This window comes from Gastrolobium bilobum, unplaced genomic scaffold (genome assembly GCF_033153095.1).
Source record: "Gastrolobium bilobum isolate Gb01-03AN ecotype WA unplaced genomic scaffold, APGP_CSIRO_Gbil_v1 utg522, whole genome shotgun sequence".
In the NCBI taxonomy this organism is placed as follows: Eukaryota; Viridiplantae; Streptophyta; class Magnoliopsida; order Fabales; family Fabaceae; genus Gastrolobium; species Gastrolobium bilobum.
Window position 1 is genome coordinate 39,709 of NW_026897044.1, and position 19,814 is coordinate 59,522.

General features: G+C 32.5%; 1 protein-coding gene across 1 annotated transcript; it reads left to right on the forward strand.

Annotated features, from left to right (window-relative positions):
- The first annotated feature begins 1,388 nt into the window (after positions 1-1,388).
- Positions 1,389-10,849, forward strand: LOC133303667 (molybdate transporter 1-like). Its single transcript, XM_061503616.1, has 2 exons — positions 1,389-1,401; positions 9,283-10,849. Exon 2 carries the CDS (start codon positions 9,288-9,290, stop codon positions 10,728-10,730), a length of 1,443 nt encoding a protein of 480 aa, XP_061359600.1. The 5' UTR covers positions 1,389-1,401; positions 9,283-9,287; the 3' UTR covers positions 10,731-10,849.
- Positions 10,850-19,814: the final 8,965 nt, after the last annotated feature.

The window sequence follows — 19,814 nt, forward strand, 5'->3', positions numbered from 1 at the left end:
AGGGATGGGAAAATTAGCCGTTACATCAAGTTCGCTGCCAGCCCCAACGAACTTGGTGCATGTCAGCCACGTGGCAAGCTAGCCGTTACACAGAGTTCGCTGATGTGGCCAGCGACCTTCCATGCGTGCAAGCCACGTGGCTTGGCAGGTGAGGCATTTATTGCACTCAAATTCGCCTGTGTCAGTAGCGAACTTGCGCACCATCAGGCTGCTGACACATCACCACACCTAGTTCGCTACTACTCCCAGCGAACTTGCCTGCGTGGCAGTTTGGAAAAAAGGTGCGTAGGCGTGGTATTTTGGCAAATAAGACTTGGAACAGTGGCACAATGGTCACTGTTCTCCATTTATCAACTATGTCATCCCTTGGGATTTGTAGTTAAAAATTACATAATATCTTTATCCGATATTTTATATATTTTGATGTAAGATTATCCTAATATAATTAAGATTAATAAATGAAAATAATATGATTTCATGTTTATTTAATGATAAAGTTAATTATATATAAAGAAACCAGATTATTATCATGTGCCATTACACGGAGTTATAACATAATATAAAATATGATTGGAATTATTGATTACTCCTGTATATTAAATTAAAATGTGCTTTTATAAAGTAGTTAAATCTCTTTGTCTACACTCCTTAAAGAATGATACGTGTAATTCTTAATTTTTTTTAAAAATGAATTTAAACCTTTTGAAATAATGAGAGATGTCATACTTATAACCTCTTTTGTTATTGTTGAATCAAAATCAAATTAAAGGTTCTTATTTGATATTATTTTATAGCTATAGATTTGATTTTGATCAAACCAGTGGCGGAGCCACGTTGTAACCTGCAGTTGCTTTGGCACTGGCTTAATTAGCCACGTTCATTTAGCTACACTTGAACGTGGCAAATTCTGTTTCAATTTTTTTCGAAAATTAGCCACGTTTGGTCGTAGCCAAATAACCGTAGCTATTTGGGCACTAGCTGAATTTTTTGTCACTAGCTGACTTGCCATGCTGGCTCCGCCACTGGATCAAACGATAATAAAAGTGATTGTAAGAGATTGTAAGGAACAACGAGTTGTGAGTATAACCTTCATCTGAAATTAATTATATAATTTTGACATTTTTAAAATCTGTACATTTTATATTTTAATTGAATTAATTATGTATACTTCCTTATAATTTTACATATTTTTTATATTTGATCCGAATTCAAAAATATTGTGTAATGTTCAGACACTTGTTAATTATAATAAAATCTGATATTGCTCGTATTTTGAAAATATTATTAGAAAAAATAAAAAGGTGAAATAGGTAATGATTAAAAATTTAAATTTCTAAAATAAAAAATGAGTGAGATATTTGTAAATATACAGAATAAAGATAGAGACCATTAAAAATAAGTAGCAATTAAATGTGTTAATGGTGAGTTCGCTATATTTTTCTATTGTCAAATTTTTTAAACTAAAAGTTAATTGTATTGCATTTTAATTATACAATACTCTAAAAACAAAATAAATTAATAGGTACTAATCTATACAATGACAAGGTTGCTATTATGATGGTGTGTACCAGCAGGTGGTTAGTGGGGGGTGGGCTAGCTGGGACAAATGGGTCAATGACTGAGATGATTGTTACATTCAGTCATGGATGTAAATAAGATTACCATAAAAAGTGTTTCCTGGTGACAGTGGAAATAGGCGACATTTTTGTGCCTTTGTGGTTGGACATACAATCATAAATGGTCAAGTAAGTATAGAACTAAGGATGATATTGCAATTCAAGTTGTAATATATATATATATATATACGAAAAATCCAAAATTCAGTCACTAATTTTGACTATATTCTCTCGCGAGAATATAGTGCAAAAACATTACAATGGTGTTTTGCAGTGTTCTCCCGGGAGAACATAGGCAAAAAATTTTGTGCACTATATTCTCGCGGGAGAATATAGTGCAGTGGACCTAATTTACATCAAGTCACTTGATACTCACTAAACCCATATATATATATATATATATATATATATATATATATATATATATATATATATATATATATATATATATATATATATATATATATATATATGGGGCAGGATATTCTTACACCGGTGTAAGAGTCAGAAGTCTTACACTCAATCTTGACCATTGATCCACTTCTATCCAATGGCTCACATTTTTAAAAAATTTGAGCCTTTAGATATAAGTTGAATCAACAGACAGGATTGAGAGTGTAACTTACACCGGTGTAAAATGATCCTGACCCTATATATATATATATATATATATATATATATATATCGAAAAATCCAAAATTCAGTCACTGGACTCTTCAGTGAGTGAATTTTGACTATATTCTCCCGCAAGAATATAGTGCAAAAACATTACAATAGTGTTCTGCAGGTGTTCTCCCCGGAGAACATAGGCAAAAAAATTTGTGCACTATATTCTCGCGGGAGAATATAGTGCACTGGACCTAATTTACATTAAGTCACTTGATACTCACTAAACCCTATATATATATATATATAGCTTTACTTTTCTTTAGTCGCTTGATGTCCAGCAAATAGATTTGGGAAATTATAACTATATAAAGGTCGGTGAAATCATTAAATGCGGGGAATCATAATCAATCAACGGTGTAAGATTTATTGCTGGACATCCAACAGCCGAAAAAATGATTTTACCATATATATGTGTGTGTGTATGTATATATATATATATATATATATATATATATATATATATATATATATATATATATATTTGGAGTTACCCAACCCTAATTATCTCTTTGAGACGAGTTGGCTCCCTCCGGTATCCCCACGAGCTTCGACTCTTTGAGCCGGCTATGAGATTAATCCGGAGTGCGGGGGAACAGTGATGGCTAAAGGTTCAGCCCCCTCCCCAGGAATGCATTCAGCGGGAATCGAACACATATCCAACCCCACTAACTCAGCGCCAAGTTACCAACTGAGCTGCACCCATTGGGTGTATGTATGTATGTATATATATATATATATATATATATATATATATATATATATATATATATATAGAGAGAGAGAGGTAGGATCCTTTGACATTAGTGTCAAATTTTAAATTTGACACCTCATCTGATAGTCGTTAGATAAAAAAAGATCAATGGTATCACTTGCTTGCAAATTAGAGTCGTTGGATCTTTTTTGATCTAACGGCTATCAGATGAGGTGTCAAATTTAAAATTTGACACTGGTGTCAAAGGATCCTACCTCATATATATATATATATATATATATATAAATATATATATATATATATGAGGCATGATCATCTTACACCAGTGTAAGAATAATAAATCTTACACCAAATATTAACCATTGATTTCCGTGCATGTAATGGTTGAGATTTATTAGAAATTAAAAATTAATTAATTAGTGAGACCTAATAAATCTTAACCGTTAGATGCAGAAAACCAATGGTTAAGATTTGGTGTAAGACTTATTATTCTTTCAACGATGTAAGATGATTCTGCCCCATATATATATATATATATATATATATATATATATATATATGTAAAATCATTTCTGCAGCCGCTTTACATGCAGCAATGACAGGTGTATGGTTATGATTCCCCGCATTTAATGCTTTCAAATATATATACGGCAAGTATTTGATTGCTGCACGTATAGCAACTGCAGATATATATATATATATATATATATATATATATATATATATATATATATATATATATATATATATTAATCATTGATTTTCTACATCTAACGGTTAAGATTTATTAGGTCTCACTCATTAATTAATTTTTAATTCCCAATAAATCTCAACCATTGGATGCACGGAAATCAACGGTTAAGATTTGGTGTAAGATTTATTATTCTTACACCGGTGTAAGTTGATCCTATCCCATATATATATATATATATATATATGGGGCAGGATATTCTTACACTGGTGTAAGAGTTAGAAGTCTTACACTCAATCTTGACCATTGATCCACTTGTATCCAATGGCTCACATTACTAAAAAATTTGAGCCCTTAGATATAAATGGGATCAGTGGACAAGATTAAGAGTGTAACTTACACTGGTGTAAAATGATCCTAACATATATATATATATATATATATATATATATATATATATATGGACATTAGACCATGTATCATAAGTGGTTTCACTAGTTAGTTACTTGATGACAATAAGTGGGATTTTGGAAATGGAGTATATTACGTATGATCAATGGCAATAAGTGTTTCTAAACTACCATGTCAGGTATAGATAACTAGCGTTACATGCAAATGGTTAGGGTAATTCATTTGATTTGTTCTTAGTGTCATTGTTAAAATAATATGTTTTTATTAATAAATATAAAAATATTACGTTAATTTATTTTTATTTTATTTCTTGTTTTAATAATTTACAAAGGAAATAATGAAAGCAAATATTATTTTAACTATTTTTTTTGCAAAGTTTTAAATATAAGAAACATAATAAAATAATGTAACCTTTTTATAATTATTAATAAAAACATATCAAATCAAATGCACCCTTAAGGTTATATAAATTATAATCCATTTTTTCACTTTAAAAACATATTTATATGATTAATTTAAGAAAATCATATAAAACCAATGATATTTTCACTTCTCATAACTTGTATTATGATTTTTATACAATAATGACATTAAGGTTTGAATCTATAACCTCATACAAACCATCCAAATCCCTAACTTATATTTATTACACTATTCTCCACAAAATCAGATTTGCTCAAAATGATTCACAAAGTTGGATTTTACTAATTATTTTTATTTTAGCGAAAAATTATTGATAATTTACCTCTACATTTGTCTAAATTTCTCTTTACGATAATTATATAAGTTTTTTTTTAAGTTAAAAAATTCAATTTATCTAAATAAAATAAATAAATTCAATTTTACTAATTTTTTTTAGTTCGGAAGAGTAACTTTGAAAATATTTTTTTTTTTTTAAAACTTTTTCCAAACTCATACTTTGTTTGTTATGCTATCCTCTTTATTTGAATGCCACATATCTTTTTTTAAGGGCTCGTCGACTCTCATGTAGCAGGAGAGAAAATATCTCTTATTACAGATACAATGATAAAATTCACTACTTAAAAAAATAAAAATAAAAATAAAATGTCAGTTCAATTTTCAATGAGTCTGTAGGAGGGAAAAATACTCTCGAGCAACATAGTTGTTTTTCCCTTTCTTTAAATATAGTTTCTCTTTCTTTGAGTTTTAGTATTGTCATCTATCTTTTGATTTTTGAATTCTATTTATATTTTTTGATCATAAATCCTAGTCAAAGGGAATTTTAAAATAAATAATTTTGGTAAAAAATGGTAAATATATTTTAATTAATTAACTAATTAAATATATTTTTAATATTGATACATTTTAAATATAAAAAATAAAAAATTATTAACTTAAAAATATAATATAATCAAAATTCTTAAAATACTCATCATGTCTAGTACTTTGTATTTCTTAAAAGAAGCTTTTCTTTATTAGGTTTCTTTTAAAAAAAAAATTCTTAATTATGTAAAAGCAGGCAAAACCGCAAAAAGTAAAGTAAGGAAGATTTTTTTTTTTTTGGTAAATATTAAGGAAGATTTTATTTACCAAAAAAAAAAAGTAAGAAAGATTTAGATGATGATATAGGGGGTTTTTGACCCTTTTGCCCCTAATTAAATAATTAATAACCAATTTGCCCCTCCCCCAGAACTATCCAACATCCTGCCCCCATTTAGTCGACTAAGTTGCACTTTTAATCGACTAAATGGGCTAAACTCAGAAATTATGAAACGCGAATTTTAGTCGACTAAAAACTCACCTTAATCGACTAAATTGTTTGCACTTTTAGTCGACTAAGCACATTATTTAGTCGACTAAATGTCGCAGATCAGGTTTTTTAAAAACTCTCCCATTTCGCAAAGGGGGTTATTTTCAAACCCTAATCAACTAAATCGCTGCATTCCGTCCCCTCTCTCCAACCAAGTCTGAATCTCAACCCTTGAAGGTGCGATTGAAGCTTCCTTGGTTCACACTTGAGAAATCGACATTTAGGTAACGTATTCTGACTTGCATTTGGTTTTAAGTTTAGTTTTTTTTTTTGTTTTCTCCATGCATTTGATTTCTGTTTGCGGTTTTGTGGATTTAGGTTAGGGGTAGGGTGCTAAGTTTGTTGTGAGGGTGAGGGTTAGGGTTGATGTGGTTAGGTTAGGTTAGGTTAGGTTAGGCTTAGGGTAGGGTGCTAAGTTTGTTGGTTCACACTTGAGAAATCGCATATCATCCGTTGAATGTCATGGCTGCCGTGTAGCCCCAATTTTTGGTTAATCCTCCCCTTCAGCTCATTGTACGTAGTGCCCCGTTTGATTTTCAACATTTTCGTTCTTCCTTCAAATTGAACACCGTTGGGGCCTTCATAATGCTTTCCATCATAGTAAATCATGGTAACATACATGTTTGGACTTGAGCTCATCTTTCACACGAATTTTGGGGATAGGAATCAGATTTTAGGGGTTAGGGTTCAGATTTGGGGGAAACAATTGAGAAATAAAGGAAAATGACAATGATTTCACAATTACTATGCCTTAGAGGTGGTGGGATGAAATGGAAGGGTGATTGGAAGGTTCCCAGCTGACAAACAAGAGAAAGAGACCAAGAGAGGAGTTATGATTTCGAATATTTTGAAAATGAGGCCAAGAGAGGTCTGGATATAGGGTTTTTCGCGATCTTTAGTCGACTAAATAATGTGCTTAGTCGACTAAAAGTGCAAACAATTTAGTCGATTAAGGTGAGTTTTTAGTCGACTAAAATTCGCGTTTCATAATTTCTGAGTTTAGCCCATTTAGTCGATTAAAAGTGCAACTTAATCGACTAAATGAGGGCAGGATGGTGGATAGTTCTGGGGGAGGGGCAAATTGGTTATTAATTATTTAATTAGGGGCAAAAGGGTTAAAAACTCATGATATAGGTTTGTGTTACTATTTTTTAAATATAAACCTTATATAAAATGTTACTAATTAGGTAAGTAATAAAAGTTACAAACTTATAAAATTAAAAACTTTATTATAATTTTTTTCTAATCAATAATTTTTATTACTTAATTTGTAATTTTTTAAAAACATGATTTAAAAAAAAATGAAATACCAAAATAAACCCATCGCTATAATTTTCCGCAATAATAATTGGACATTGGACCATGAATATTCTCTGATAACAATGATTGGGCATTGGACCATGAATATTCTCTCCAATCTCTGTGTAGTTACACTGATATTGATAACGATTGTCATTTTTTTTTTCTTGATTGAAGTTGAACTCTTTTTAACTAAAACAATCATTAATTTAAGGGTTTTATTAATCTCATATTAAAAGAGATAAGTCATCCTTTGTTATAGAGATAAACTTGTGGACTCCATCACCTGAAAAATAAAAATAAAAAAAAATAAAAAAATGACACAGTTATCGAAGAATTTGTAAGAGGAAAAATTTATCTCATGCTGAGAATATTTTTCCTTAATTTATTTAGTTATTAATTTGGTGTTCGTACGTCTCACATCAAATTAAGATGAAAGGATTCACATAGAAAAAAAATTCTAAGTTTATTGAGTTGCAAATAGGTTTCGTGGAATCACAATCAAATGCCGGCCTGTTGTATTATTGTTGACTTTTGCGAAAATGATAGGCAACATCATGTATTTAGATAGGATACACACCACTTGTTGTTGCTTATGGTGTCAAAATGAGTTTTGTGATCCATAAAAAAATCTATATTCATCAAAAAAAAAAACTATACATAAAACAAATTATTTGAATCTCTAAATGGGATTAGTTTGGATTTCATTTTGGCAATTCATTCACTGCTGGGATTTTTATCATTGTGTTTACAACAATTGTTGCAAGTACTTCGAAAGGGGTTAATTAGAGTTACGACAACACAATTTTTAGGAACAGACACATTCCTAACTTGACACATATAAGATACATGTCAATTATTAGTTTGAATACTTTATTCTTCCTATCTATTTCTCATGTCATTATAAAAAATGTTCAGATTTTAATTTTGCGTTATAAATTGGTTCATAAATTTACTTTTTTTTATTAATGGGTAATTAATTTGAAATTAAACTAAAAAAGTACTATTATATAAAATTAGAAAATATTCCTCATGTAATTTTTTTTTTTTTGAGTATGAGATTCAAGTCCTCATATTCTATTTCTATCCACATCTAAGTATCTAACTTTTTCACAACTTGCTATATTTTTAAGTGGCAAGGAACTATTGACTTTCTTTTTGGCTGAATTTGTTTAGTAATAAAACTAAGGTGGTGTTTGGTTAATGGGTTTTTGAAAAAACCCCGTGCAAATGAAGATAACATTTTGGAAAGTCAACGTTTGGTTCACGGAGATTTGGCTGAACACCCAGGAAAAATGGATGCATACCATTTTCAATTTACTGACATTTACCTATGCTTCTGCACTGTTTAAAAACCATTGCAGGAGGTGGTTTTTTCAAAGAAACCCAGCTTTCCAGGTAGCGTTGCAGACGGAGCATACGAGTTGTAATTTGTTTTGGTTGCAGACGACTTTCCAGGTAGCGTTGCAGACGGGGCGTACGAGTTGTAATTTGTTTTGGTTGTTTGGTTGTAAATTTTATAAAAACAGGAGTATTTTCGTCATGACACATTATTTCTCCCTCTATATTTTATCAAAAGTCAAACATAGACTTTACAAAAGTTACATAATTTCTCCAGTAAATTTTTTTCATACCAAACAACTTTTTTTACATTTTCCTATCCAACTCATTTTCCAGCCATTTCCCTACTAATCTCATTTCCCTATTATTCATAAAAATCTTCTTTCAACCAAACACCACCTAAGAGTTAACATAAACAAAAAATCGTGATGACCGCTTTATCATTTTTTTTATATCCTAATCAACAGAATCAACAATAATTAACCGGCAATATGATATTGATTAGCGTGTATAATCGCACTTTATGCATGTAATGTAAGATTAAAAAACTGTACAACATATCGTCAAAGGCTTTATTTGTTACGTTTTCATTGCATAAGTAAACGACAACAAGTTGTTCCCTCCTAACATTGACTTTACAACCCCTATAAAAAGACAAACAAATTCTCATTTCCCCATTCCAATTCACATTCACTCCTCCAATAGCTTAACTACCTAAGAAGCTCTTTTTTGCAACAAACATTTGAAACATTATTGTTTGACGTTTGTTTTGTTTCCATGGCATACCAAAACCCTCCTTCAATTCCAATCTCAGATCCTGAAGCACCCCAAATCAATCCTATTCCTACTAACCCACCAGCCACAAAATTCTCAGCAAAAGGGGTGGTTCAGAAAGTGAGAACCAACTTGATTTTCCGTTCAAAATGGGGTGAATTAAATGGTGCCATGGGTGACCTTGGCACTTACATACCTATAGTTCTTGCTCTTACACTAGCCAGGGACCTTAACCTCGGAACCACATTGATTTTCACAGGTGTATACAACATCATCACTGGTGCTATTTATGGTGTCCCTATGCCTGTTCAGCCCATGAAGGCCATCGCCGCCGCATCCATATCGGACCCCAACTTCGGTGTGCCGGAGATCATGGCTGCCGGAATATTAACCGGTGGCACTTTGTTCGTTCTGGGTGTGACCGGGTTGATGCAGGTTGTGTACAAGTTGATACCTTTATCTGTCGTGAGGGGAATTCAACTTGGACAGGGTTTGTCATTTGCTTTCACAGCTGTTAGATATGTGAGGAACATTCAAGATTTGCCAAAGTCTAAATCTTTGGGTCATAGGCATTGGCTTGGGTTGGATGGTCTTGTTTTGGCCATTGTTTGTGCTTGTTTTATTGTCATAGTGAATGGTGCTGGTGAACAGAACCGTGAGTGTTGTGCCCCTGCAGAAAGTGATGATTTGGGTGGCCAAAGGAGGAGGAATGAAAATAGGACAAGCAGAGTGAGGAAGATTATTTTCTCACTTCCTTCTGCTTTCATGGTCTTTGTATTGGGTGTTGTTTTGCTCTTCATAAGGAATCATCATGTGGTGCATCAAATCAAGTTTGGACCATCCTCCATACACGTGGTGAAATTCTCTAGGGAAGCATGGAAGAAGGGTTTTATAAAGGGTGCAATTCCTCAACTACCGTTATCAATTCTGAACTCTGTGGTAGCTGTTTGTAAATTGTCATCTGATTTGTTCCCAGGAAGGGAATTTTCTGCAACATCACTGTCAGTGACAGTGGGGTTGATGAACTTGGTGGGTAGTTGGTTTGGTGCTTTACCAATGTGCCATGGGGCTGGTGGACTTGCAGGACAGTATAAATTTGGTGGAAGAAGTGGTGCTTGTGTGGCACTTCTTGGTGCAGCAAAATTGGTATTGGGGTTGGTGTTAGGGACTTCTTTGGCACACATTTTGAACCAGTTTCCAGTGGGAATATTGGGTGTGTTGCTTCTGTTTGCTGGGATTGAACTGGCCATGTGCGCTAGGGACATGAATAGCAAAGAAGATTCCTTTGTGACCCTTATTATCACTGCAGTTTCATTGGTTGGGTCAAGTGCAGCTCTTGGCTTTTTGTGTGGAATGGTTGTTTATGTGCTTCTTAGGCTAAGGAATTGGACAAAGGATAAACCACTTTCTACCATTTGGATGCAGAAAAGCCCCGACCAACCCTGAACCCTGAACCAAATTAAGGATATATGTATAGGATATTAATATTGTTTGCTATTGCATATCTAGCGGTCTTTTTAATTTGTGCAAATATATGGCTTTCAAAAATCATGTTATTATTAATGGAGAGTTTTTTTTTTTTTTTTTTAATTTCTCAATTTGTTTTCCTTTGTTGGTATTTGAACCCAAATGAGGGGTTGTTACTTGTTAGGAGGGGCTTTAATGAAGACTATGTATGATGATGTAATTGTAAGGAGTGTATAGCATAGAGTTGCTGGCTTTTGCTCCTTTGTTCGATGCGTATATTATCGTGTACGTGCTGCTTACAAGTATATATGAATTAAGAAGTTGCTTCAGTTTACAGAATCTCTCACAAGATTTTTTCTTTGTGAGTAAATATCATTTTTGCTCCCTAACACAAAATAGGATCTCCACTTTAGTCTTTTACAAAAAAAAATTAATCAGTTAGTCCCTAATAAATTTAAAGTAGACCCATTTAGTTAAAATCGTGGTCCCTCATAATTTTAAAAAAGACCCATATTTGTCCCTCAAAAGGACTAAAATAAGTCCACTTTGAATTTGTTAAGGATTAACTGACTAATTTTTTTTTATAAAAATCTAAAGTAGAGACCGTATTTTTGTTATGGAATCAAAAAGTATTTACTCTTTCTTTTTACAGTTGAATGGACTTATTTATGTCTATGCTCATGGGAGCAAGCAAAAACAAGAAATGGTAAAAAAGAATACCTTTCCATTTGGAGCTAACGTGGCAACCATGGTTCTAAATTCTGGTCATGAGACTATATGATTGCGAGCATTGTTGTTGCCGTGCTACATGCTGTTGTGATGTTAAAAGAGTCAACGTTTGTGTACATAATTATATAATTGCTGTAATAATAAATTTATATTTTTTATTTATAATATTATACAAATTTTTATTTATTTTGTAAATTTTGTACCATTTCAATCTATAATTTAAATTAAATTTAAAAGGAAAATAACATAATTATTAATATTAATTATAAATAGGCTTTTGAAACATATATAAGTCTATAACATAATATCTTAATTAAATATTTTTATAATTATTTTCAAAATTATTCTAAAATTAGTATACTCATCGACATTATTGATTAACTTATTTATATTGAAATTGCTTCTATTTTCCTAATTTTTTCACGATCTTTCTCCAAATTATTTTATTTTTTTAAGAAAAATTCTTCCTATTAAAAATATAATATATAAAACCATTTATTTGAACAGACTAAATTTTTGAACTTATTACTTTTTTATTCTTTATATGATATCAAAATCTGTAATACACGGTCATAAGTTTAATCATGACCATCTCCATTTTCTAATAAAAATTCCAACCCTTAAATTTCAATCTTATATGTGAAGTGAATCGGTCATGTTATAGGAAATGAAAAAAATTTCATGCAGAGACAATATTCAGTATGGGTCCCACAATACAAGGAGAGAAAAAAATATATTAACGGGCCACACATCATGGTTTGTCTATGTTGAATTTTTTTTTTTCATTTCTTGTAACATCCATACTCATTTCACGTGCTTGGTGGTTATGTAAGTCATTTTTAATGTCACTCCTGTCCTATGTGTTTCTATCTTTGATGTGTGGATAATTTATCCACTATTGCTCATTACACGGTAACACACAACACAATTAGTCCATGTCTAATGTCTTCCTCAATTGGTCTCCTCTCCACTACAACCATGTAGCCATCCTCTGCTCTGCTCTGCTCTCTCCATCCTCACAACAGCATGATGATGACGTTGCGGGTCACTGCCAAAATTGGAATATTGCAGCTGCATCAGGTAATGCGTTCCACATGACTGATAACTTTTTTTCAACTAAAAATTGATGATTTGGTGCTTGAACGAAATCTAGTTTGACCAGGGATGTGATCATGCTACTCTTGTAATTAATGTCCCTTTATCCAACAATAAATGGTGGCATGACTCTTTTCCAACTTTGTAAGGACTATACTATACTTTCCTTTGTCTTAAGCCCTTCTTAAGGGTTATAAGACTCTTATGCTCTAGTCCTTAGGATTGTTGAGGATACTATCAGCTTCACTTGTTGCTGGCTTTTGCTCCTTGTCCCTCCCATTATCCTCCTCTACATAATAATGCTTAAAGACTTTTTATCCTTTGGAACGGACTTGCAAAAAGCTTATTGTATGAACAGAATTTGTGACCTTAACATGATATTGCTACTACACCAGCTGTTGTGTACATAATAATTATAAGGGAAATAATAATCTTATGTTACATAAGATTGTTATCTTATGCATAAGACACAAAGTAAATATGAGACCCATTTTAAATTTTATTTCTCTTCCTTATTCTCTCTCCTCTCTCTTCTCTATGTGTGTGTAGGAGATAGCTCTTCTCCTATGCAATATGAAAAAAGACAATCCTAATTACAATCAATAACAACTTAAAAATGTTGCTTCAGTATACATAATCTCTTACAATTTTTATTTTTTTTGTTGTATGCATGGACTCATTTGTGTCTGTTCTCCATCTTTACCACCAAAGTCAATCATATCTGAGCGAGCAGTTCTACAAGCTAATTAAACTGGAGACAGTAGTCACTGTCTGAGCAGGAGAGGGGGAGAGCTCGTGGATATGCTCGCTTGAACAAGCAAGTCCCGCGAGCAAAACTTAAAAAGAGCAATACTAACTTGCTCTTGTATTTGTTGCAAGTCTAATCACTTATTTAGGGAAAATTTTTGAATACCACGGTGATACTGAATTCAATACCTTATCTTTCCAAAATAAGAAAATTTTAATATTATATGTATCTTGTATTTTTTATTTATTTATCTTTATACCCTGATTATTTTCTGAATGAGGAAAGAGTGTACCTATGGCGGTGGTATCCAAAATTCACTCCTTATTTAGGCATATGCTTGTATCTAAGTGATTTGTTTAAAAAAATATAATATAAAATTATTAATGTGGTTTTTGTTTAAATTTTTTGGATTGAATTTTTTTTTATATATAGTATCAGAGTCCATGACCAAGTAGTTACTAGTTCAATCCTCATTACACCTATTTTATTAATAAATAATTAAATATTATGAAAAATTTTAGCATAAGTAAGAGGCAAGTGGTTACAAGTGGGACTTGTGTATTATCCATCTTTCAAATTCAATGAATTCTTGTGTAAGGGAGTGTGTTACAAAAATAATATAAAATTATTAATATGATATTTTCCTAAAGATTTAAGTTTTGGGGTTAAATTGTATTTTTATATACAACTTGTCCTACTATGGTTTTAATATCCATTTGCTAAATTATGTTACACCAGCGTCTAATTAGGTCTCCAACATGTTATGAATATATACAAAGACTCAACATATCATGTACATATTCTCCATCTCAAATATTTAAACATTTGCTAGTTTAGCTAGAGTTGGAGTTCATACGGATAACACACCAATGACACCATTGTCTAAAGGCATACAAAAGAAGCCACCCTCCACCACCAAAGGAGATTCAACCCCAATCACCCACCCAGTCCAGGTGACTTGGACTGAATAGTGTCTATATTCATTTATGAGGAAAGATACTTGAACTCATATGAGCAAAGAACAACAAATGGTCAAAAAGAATACCTTTCAATTCAGAGGTAATGTGATAACCTTTTCGACCAAAAGTTGAAGATATGGTGCTTCAATGAATATAGTTTGACACGGGCTTGCCGGCCTGTAATTATGTTCCTTCTTCCAACAATAAATAGTGGCATGACTCTCTCTTCCAACTTTTGGAATTCGCCCAAAAATCAAATGAACTTGCCATTACTAGCAGTGTTGATATATTTGTCCTTTCCTATTATTTTCTTTCAAGTCTCAACTCTTAATTACATTTTATCAAAGCTTATTAAAATGTTTTTGTTCTTATTAAATTGGATATATGACATTGGCTTAGAATAAACATTTTAGCTTTCCTCAAATCTCTACCAAAGTAATCCCTCTACCACGGTGAATTACGTAGGGTGAATAATAAGAATGAAAATTAAAACTTTAACTTAACTTATAATTATAAGAAGGGATTTGCATTTGTCATTTAACATGACACAACAAACTTTCCTACACACACAACATTTTGTGAAGCCCACACTTTTTGAAGAAAAAAGAAAATTACGGTACGCAAAACGAATCTCTATAACATTACACAATCACTTTTCCTACAACATAACTCTTATAAAACCTTTATAAGAATCAAAGTAATCCCTAGCACGGTAATTAGGCTTCTTTTTTATGGGTTGCACAATCTTTTTGCGTCTCTCTTTTTATTGTCAAAGGAATCCAAAGGTAAGGGTAAATTATTATCCATAGGCCAAGCACAATTTATAACAATAATTGGATTCAACTTCAAATCTTATTTCAAAATCTTAAGAAATTAAATTTATGATTTTTTCCACTTATATAATCCTCTAATCTATTTTTAACCAATGTGACACAGTAACACTCAAACTAGGATTTTCAATACTTACATCCAATGATGCACGGATACTGAAACGGAACACAACACGCCAATACGTTAATATTAAAAAATGGCATATTTCGACACGTTTTGATATTAAATAATAATTTTAATATATATAATATAATTTATATGTAATACATTAACAGTCCATAATAAGTCATATAACCAATCAAATATTCAAACTTTATAACATAAAAATATAAAAAAAAAATTTGTACCTTGTTAATTTTTCATGTCAAATTTCATAACAGAAATATATTGATTTATAAATGATTTTTTTTTATTTTTAGTTAATAAAAAAAATTAAGACAAAAAAAAAAGTGTCGGAACGTTAACCACATGTCGAAAAAAGTTGATTGCGTATCAAAAAAATGTGTCAGAACGTGTCGGAGAATTAATCATCTGTCCTAAAATGCTGACCGTGTATCGTCGACACGCATTTTTTTTTTTTTTTAAAAAGGCGGTGTTGCAGCTCTTACATCCCCCTTCTTTCCATTTTAATATTGTGGGGTAACTCTGGACTTGAAATGAATAACAGAACTTTAGAATAATCAAGCCGAGATTATGAGACAAAACATGTGAGATTCATTCACGAGCATTAGAGGTTATATTTTAATGTAAGACTGTGAGAGTTAACTAATTTTCTCTTACCCAATGGATAATAAGTTTTAAAGGGTTCAAAAGCCAACACCATGATGAGGCTACATGTACATGCTTTGCCTCTGCTCTGAATGGACTTGGGAATAGCCCATGTGCACAACCACGAAGAAAGTTGGCTTCAATTTTCATATTGGGCCATTTCGTTCAACAACAAAAAAAAGTACCGAACATAACTGAACTTTTTAAACTGAACCGAATCAGACTAAAAATAATCAAACCTTTTAGGAACCGGATCTTCCTAATTTAGTTTTCTTCTAGCTTAAAGCATATTTTGTCCATCATTATGTAAATGGTTCAGAGAACCAATAGTAATTGAACAAAAGAATTTCGTTAAAGAAAAAAAATGATAAGGATGTATTTGGAATGAGAGAAAGACGAGAGTGATGGATATTTGACTAAATTTTTTGGAGTGACCAAAAAATGTATATTCACATATATATTTGTTTACATCTTCAGATTATCATAAAAAAAATTATGGGGCTGTCATTTCTGCAACTGGTGTAGAGAGCAGTTTCTGAAGCTAACATAAAAATGTGGACCCCACTCAATTTTTTAAAACAAAAACCCATGATTCGCATGTGTATCATAGCCTGCGATGCAGCGACTACAGAAATAATTTTGCTTTTATATATATATATATATATATATATATATATATATATATATTGTAAAAAAAAAACCGCATCAATTATTTTGTACTTGAACTTCACTGTTATATTTGAAAGTAAACATACATTCTTCAATAAACTGAAACATATTTATATGAAGGGGTTTATGTCTGTAATGTTACAGAACAAAACCTTCACTTTCCTGCAGACACAATGTCTGTGGGGTCCACAGTAAATTTTTTTGAAAAAAAAAAAAACGGGCTGGCATTGTTATCTATCTATCTGTAGGAAAAAAAAATTATATTCCTGTAACGTAACTTTTCAATTTCCCTTATATGAAACATAATGAATCATTAGACAAAAAAAAAAGCTAAATATATCTAGCCTGTACACATCAATATAGTAATTAAGAAGATTGTAGCTATAAAAGTATATCAAATAATAATAACAATAAAAAGCTTACTCATTAATTTCTTGAATAGCAAAAGGTTTACAATTAGATATATCACTGTCAATGAATGTGTAAATATATCTACAAAAAACATAACTAATACATTCCCTAGCTAACATACTAATCGTGAATGCCCAATTTTTGTGTGGACCATTTTCTAAAACATAAATAATAATATTTAATTGAAAATAATGATAAGAAAAGGAAGAAAAAAAAACAGTAACAAGTTGCTGCTGATTGAATTGGAAGAGAAAGAGGTGGTCTCCCACTACTTGAATAGCAAAAACTTTAAATAAGTACGCCAATATTGAATGTGCATGTAAGTATCATCTACAAAATCTTTACATATATATATATATATTCTAACAGGGGCAATTTTTATAAAACTTAGGTAAGAATAATAATAAAATACAAATTATATCAAACTACAAAAAAAGAATGATATATCATATATGTATTTAGACATTATGTATATGAAATAACAAAAAAAGGCGATCATGGCCTTTCTGTGCCGCTATGAAAATCTTCCATTACAAGGTTTGAAATTCAAAGGATAGAAAGTTGAGAAATATATATATATATATATATATATATATATATATATATAAGAGAGAGAGTAAAAGATTAAAGAAAAAAATTGAGTAATATTTACTAATACAATTGGTATCAATCTTGGCTCTTTTGCATTGAAAGGGTGCGTCTAATATAGACGACTTTTGGGTTACATTGGGTAAGAATAATATAAAATTAATTTACAACGGTAACTTATTTAATGATAATAAATAGCACAACAAACTGGTATACATTTATCCTATAACCGATAAAGTGGTAATTACTATCCTATAAGTATAGCTGTCAATCTAAGTGTAGCACTTAGCTGTCAATCAATCTCTAACACTCCCCCTCAAGGTGGAGCATGTAGGGACAAAATGCCCAGCTTGCGGAGAAGTCTGTGGAAAGGTCCTGAAGCCAAAGCCTTAGTGAAGATATCAGCTAACTGTGATGCAGAGCGAACAAAGGTTGTGGAGATATGACGACGGAGAAGATGATCACGAATAAAATGACAATCAAGTTCAATATGCTTCGTGCGTTCATGGAAGACTGGATTAGCAGCGATATGAAGGGCTGCTTGATTGTCACAATAGAGTTGCATAGGCTGTGAATGAGAGATGCCCAAGGATTCTAGAAAAGACTTGAGCCACAAAATCTCAGCAGTGGTAGTGGCCATGGATCTGTATTCGGCTTCAGCTGATGAGCGAGAGACGGTCGCCTGTTTCTTTGTTTTCCAAGAGATAGGAGATTCTCCCAACATGACAAAATATCCGGTGATAGAACGCTGGTCAAAGGGCAACTAGCCCAATCTGCATCACAAAAGGCATGAAGTTGAAGATCATTAGTTGATTTGAGTAAAATACCTTGCCCAGGATTTTTCTTGATGTAACGCAACACCCTTTGTATAGCATCACAGTGTTCTTGTTTTGGGGAATGCATGAATTAAGATAAAATAGGGACAGCATAGTATAAGTCAGGTCGAGTAATTGTTAAATAAATTAAACGACCAATAAGACGTCGATAACGACCCGGATATGCATAGTCAGGCCCTTGAGCTAAAGCAAGTTTATAATGTGCTTCAATGGGAGAGGAAATAGGTTTGCAACCAAGAGTGCCTGCATCTGAAAGAATATCAAGAGCATATTTACGTTGACATAGAAACAGACCAGAGGGACTACGTGCCACCTCAATACCCAGAAAGAATTTTAACTTTCCCAAGTCTTTGATTTTAAAACAAGTATTGAGATATTGTTTAAGGTCATGACATGCTTGCGGGTCATTACTAGCTAGCACCATGTCGTCAACATAGATAAGAATGGCCAAAAAGATTTTTTGGCGTTGAAATGTAAATAAGGTGTAGTCAGCGCGTGACTGAGTAAAGCCATAAGCAAGAAGAGAGGTGCGGAGCTTATCAAACCAATTACGAGGTGACTGGCGAAGACCATATAAAGATTTTTGCAGGCGACATACCTTGCCAGGAGGAGCATAAAACCCAGGAGGGCAACGCATATATACCTCTTCATGAAGATCCCCGTGAAGGAAAGCGTTTGTGACATCAAGTTGATGCAAGTCCCAATTTTTGGCAGCAGCAACAGCCAAGAAAGTGCGCACGCTATTCATTTTGGAAACAGGTGCAAAAGTCTCAGTGAAGTCCTCCCCTTCGATTTGATTATTACCGGCAATAACTAAGCGAGCTTTGAAGCGCTCAATAGACCCATTGGAGTTATGCTTTATTCTATAAACCCATTTGCATGGAAGCGCCCGTTTTCCTGGTGGTAAATCTTGCAAGCGCCAAGTATGATTATTCTCCAAGGCTTGAATTTCGATTTTCATTGCTTCTCTCCATCGGTGATCCGTCATAGCATCCTTGAAACCTTTGGGCTCAGTAGCTGTATCAAGTGCTGCCAAAAAGGCTTTGTGCTTGGATGAGAAATAGGAATAATTAACATAATTTTGAATAGGATAGATCATACCTGCGGACGGCGAGGAGGAGGATTCATTGCAAGGAGCAAGATGTGTACTCATAGAATGACATTGATAATCCTTTAAATATGCAGGGGGTCTATGCTCACGTTGAGATCGAGTATGAGAAAGTGTAGAGTCTTGCTCCTGCATCGATGTGGATTCTAAACTGGCATTGTTACTAGGCATAGAAGAGGGTGAAATGCTCCCCCTTTCACCATTATTGTTCGAAGCTGGAACAGGAAGAAAAGGTGGTGCATTAGTTCCACTATTTTCAGCATGTGGACTAGCTTCCTCATCACATAAAGGCTCCAAAGGACTAGCTTCATAGGAAGCAGG

What these genes read in the sequence shown, in the direction of transcription:
- LOC133303667 (XM_061503616.1), top strand. Translation starts at nt 9,288, where the DNA reads ATGGCATACCAAAACCCTCCTTCAATTCCAATCTCAGATCCTGAAGCA.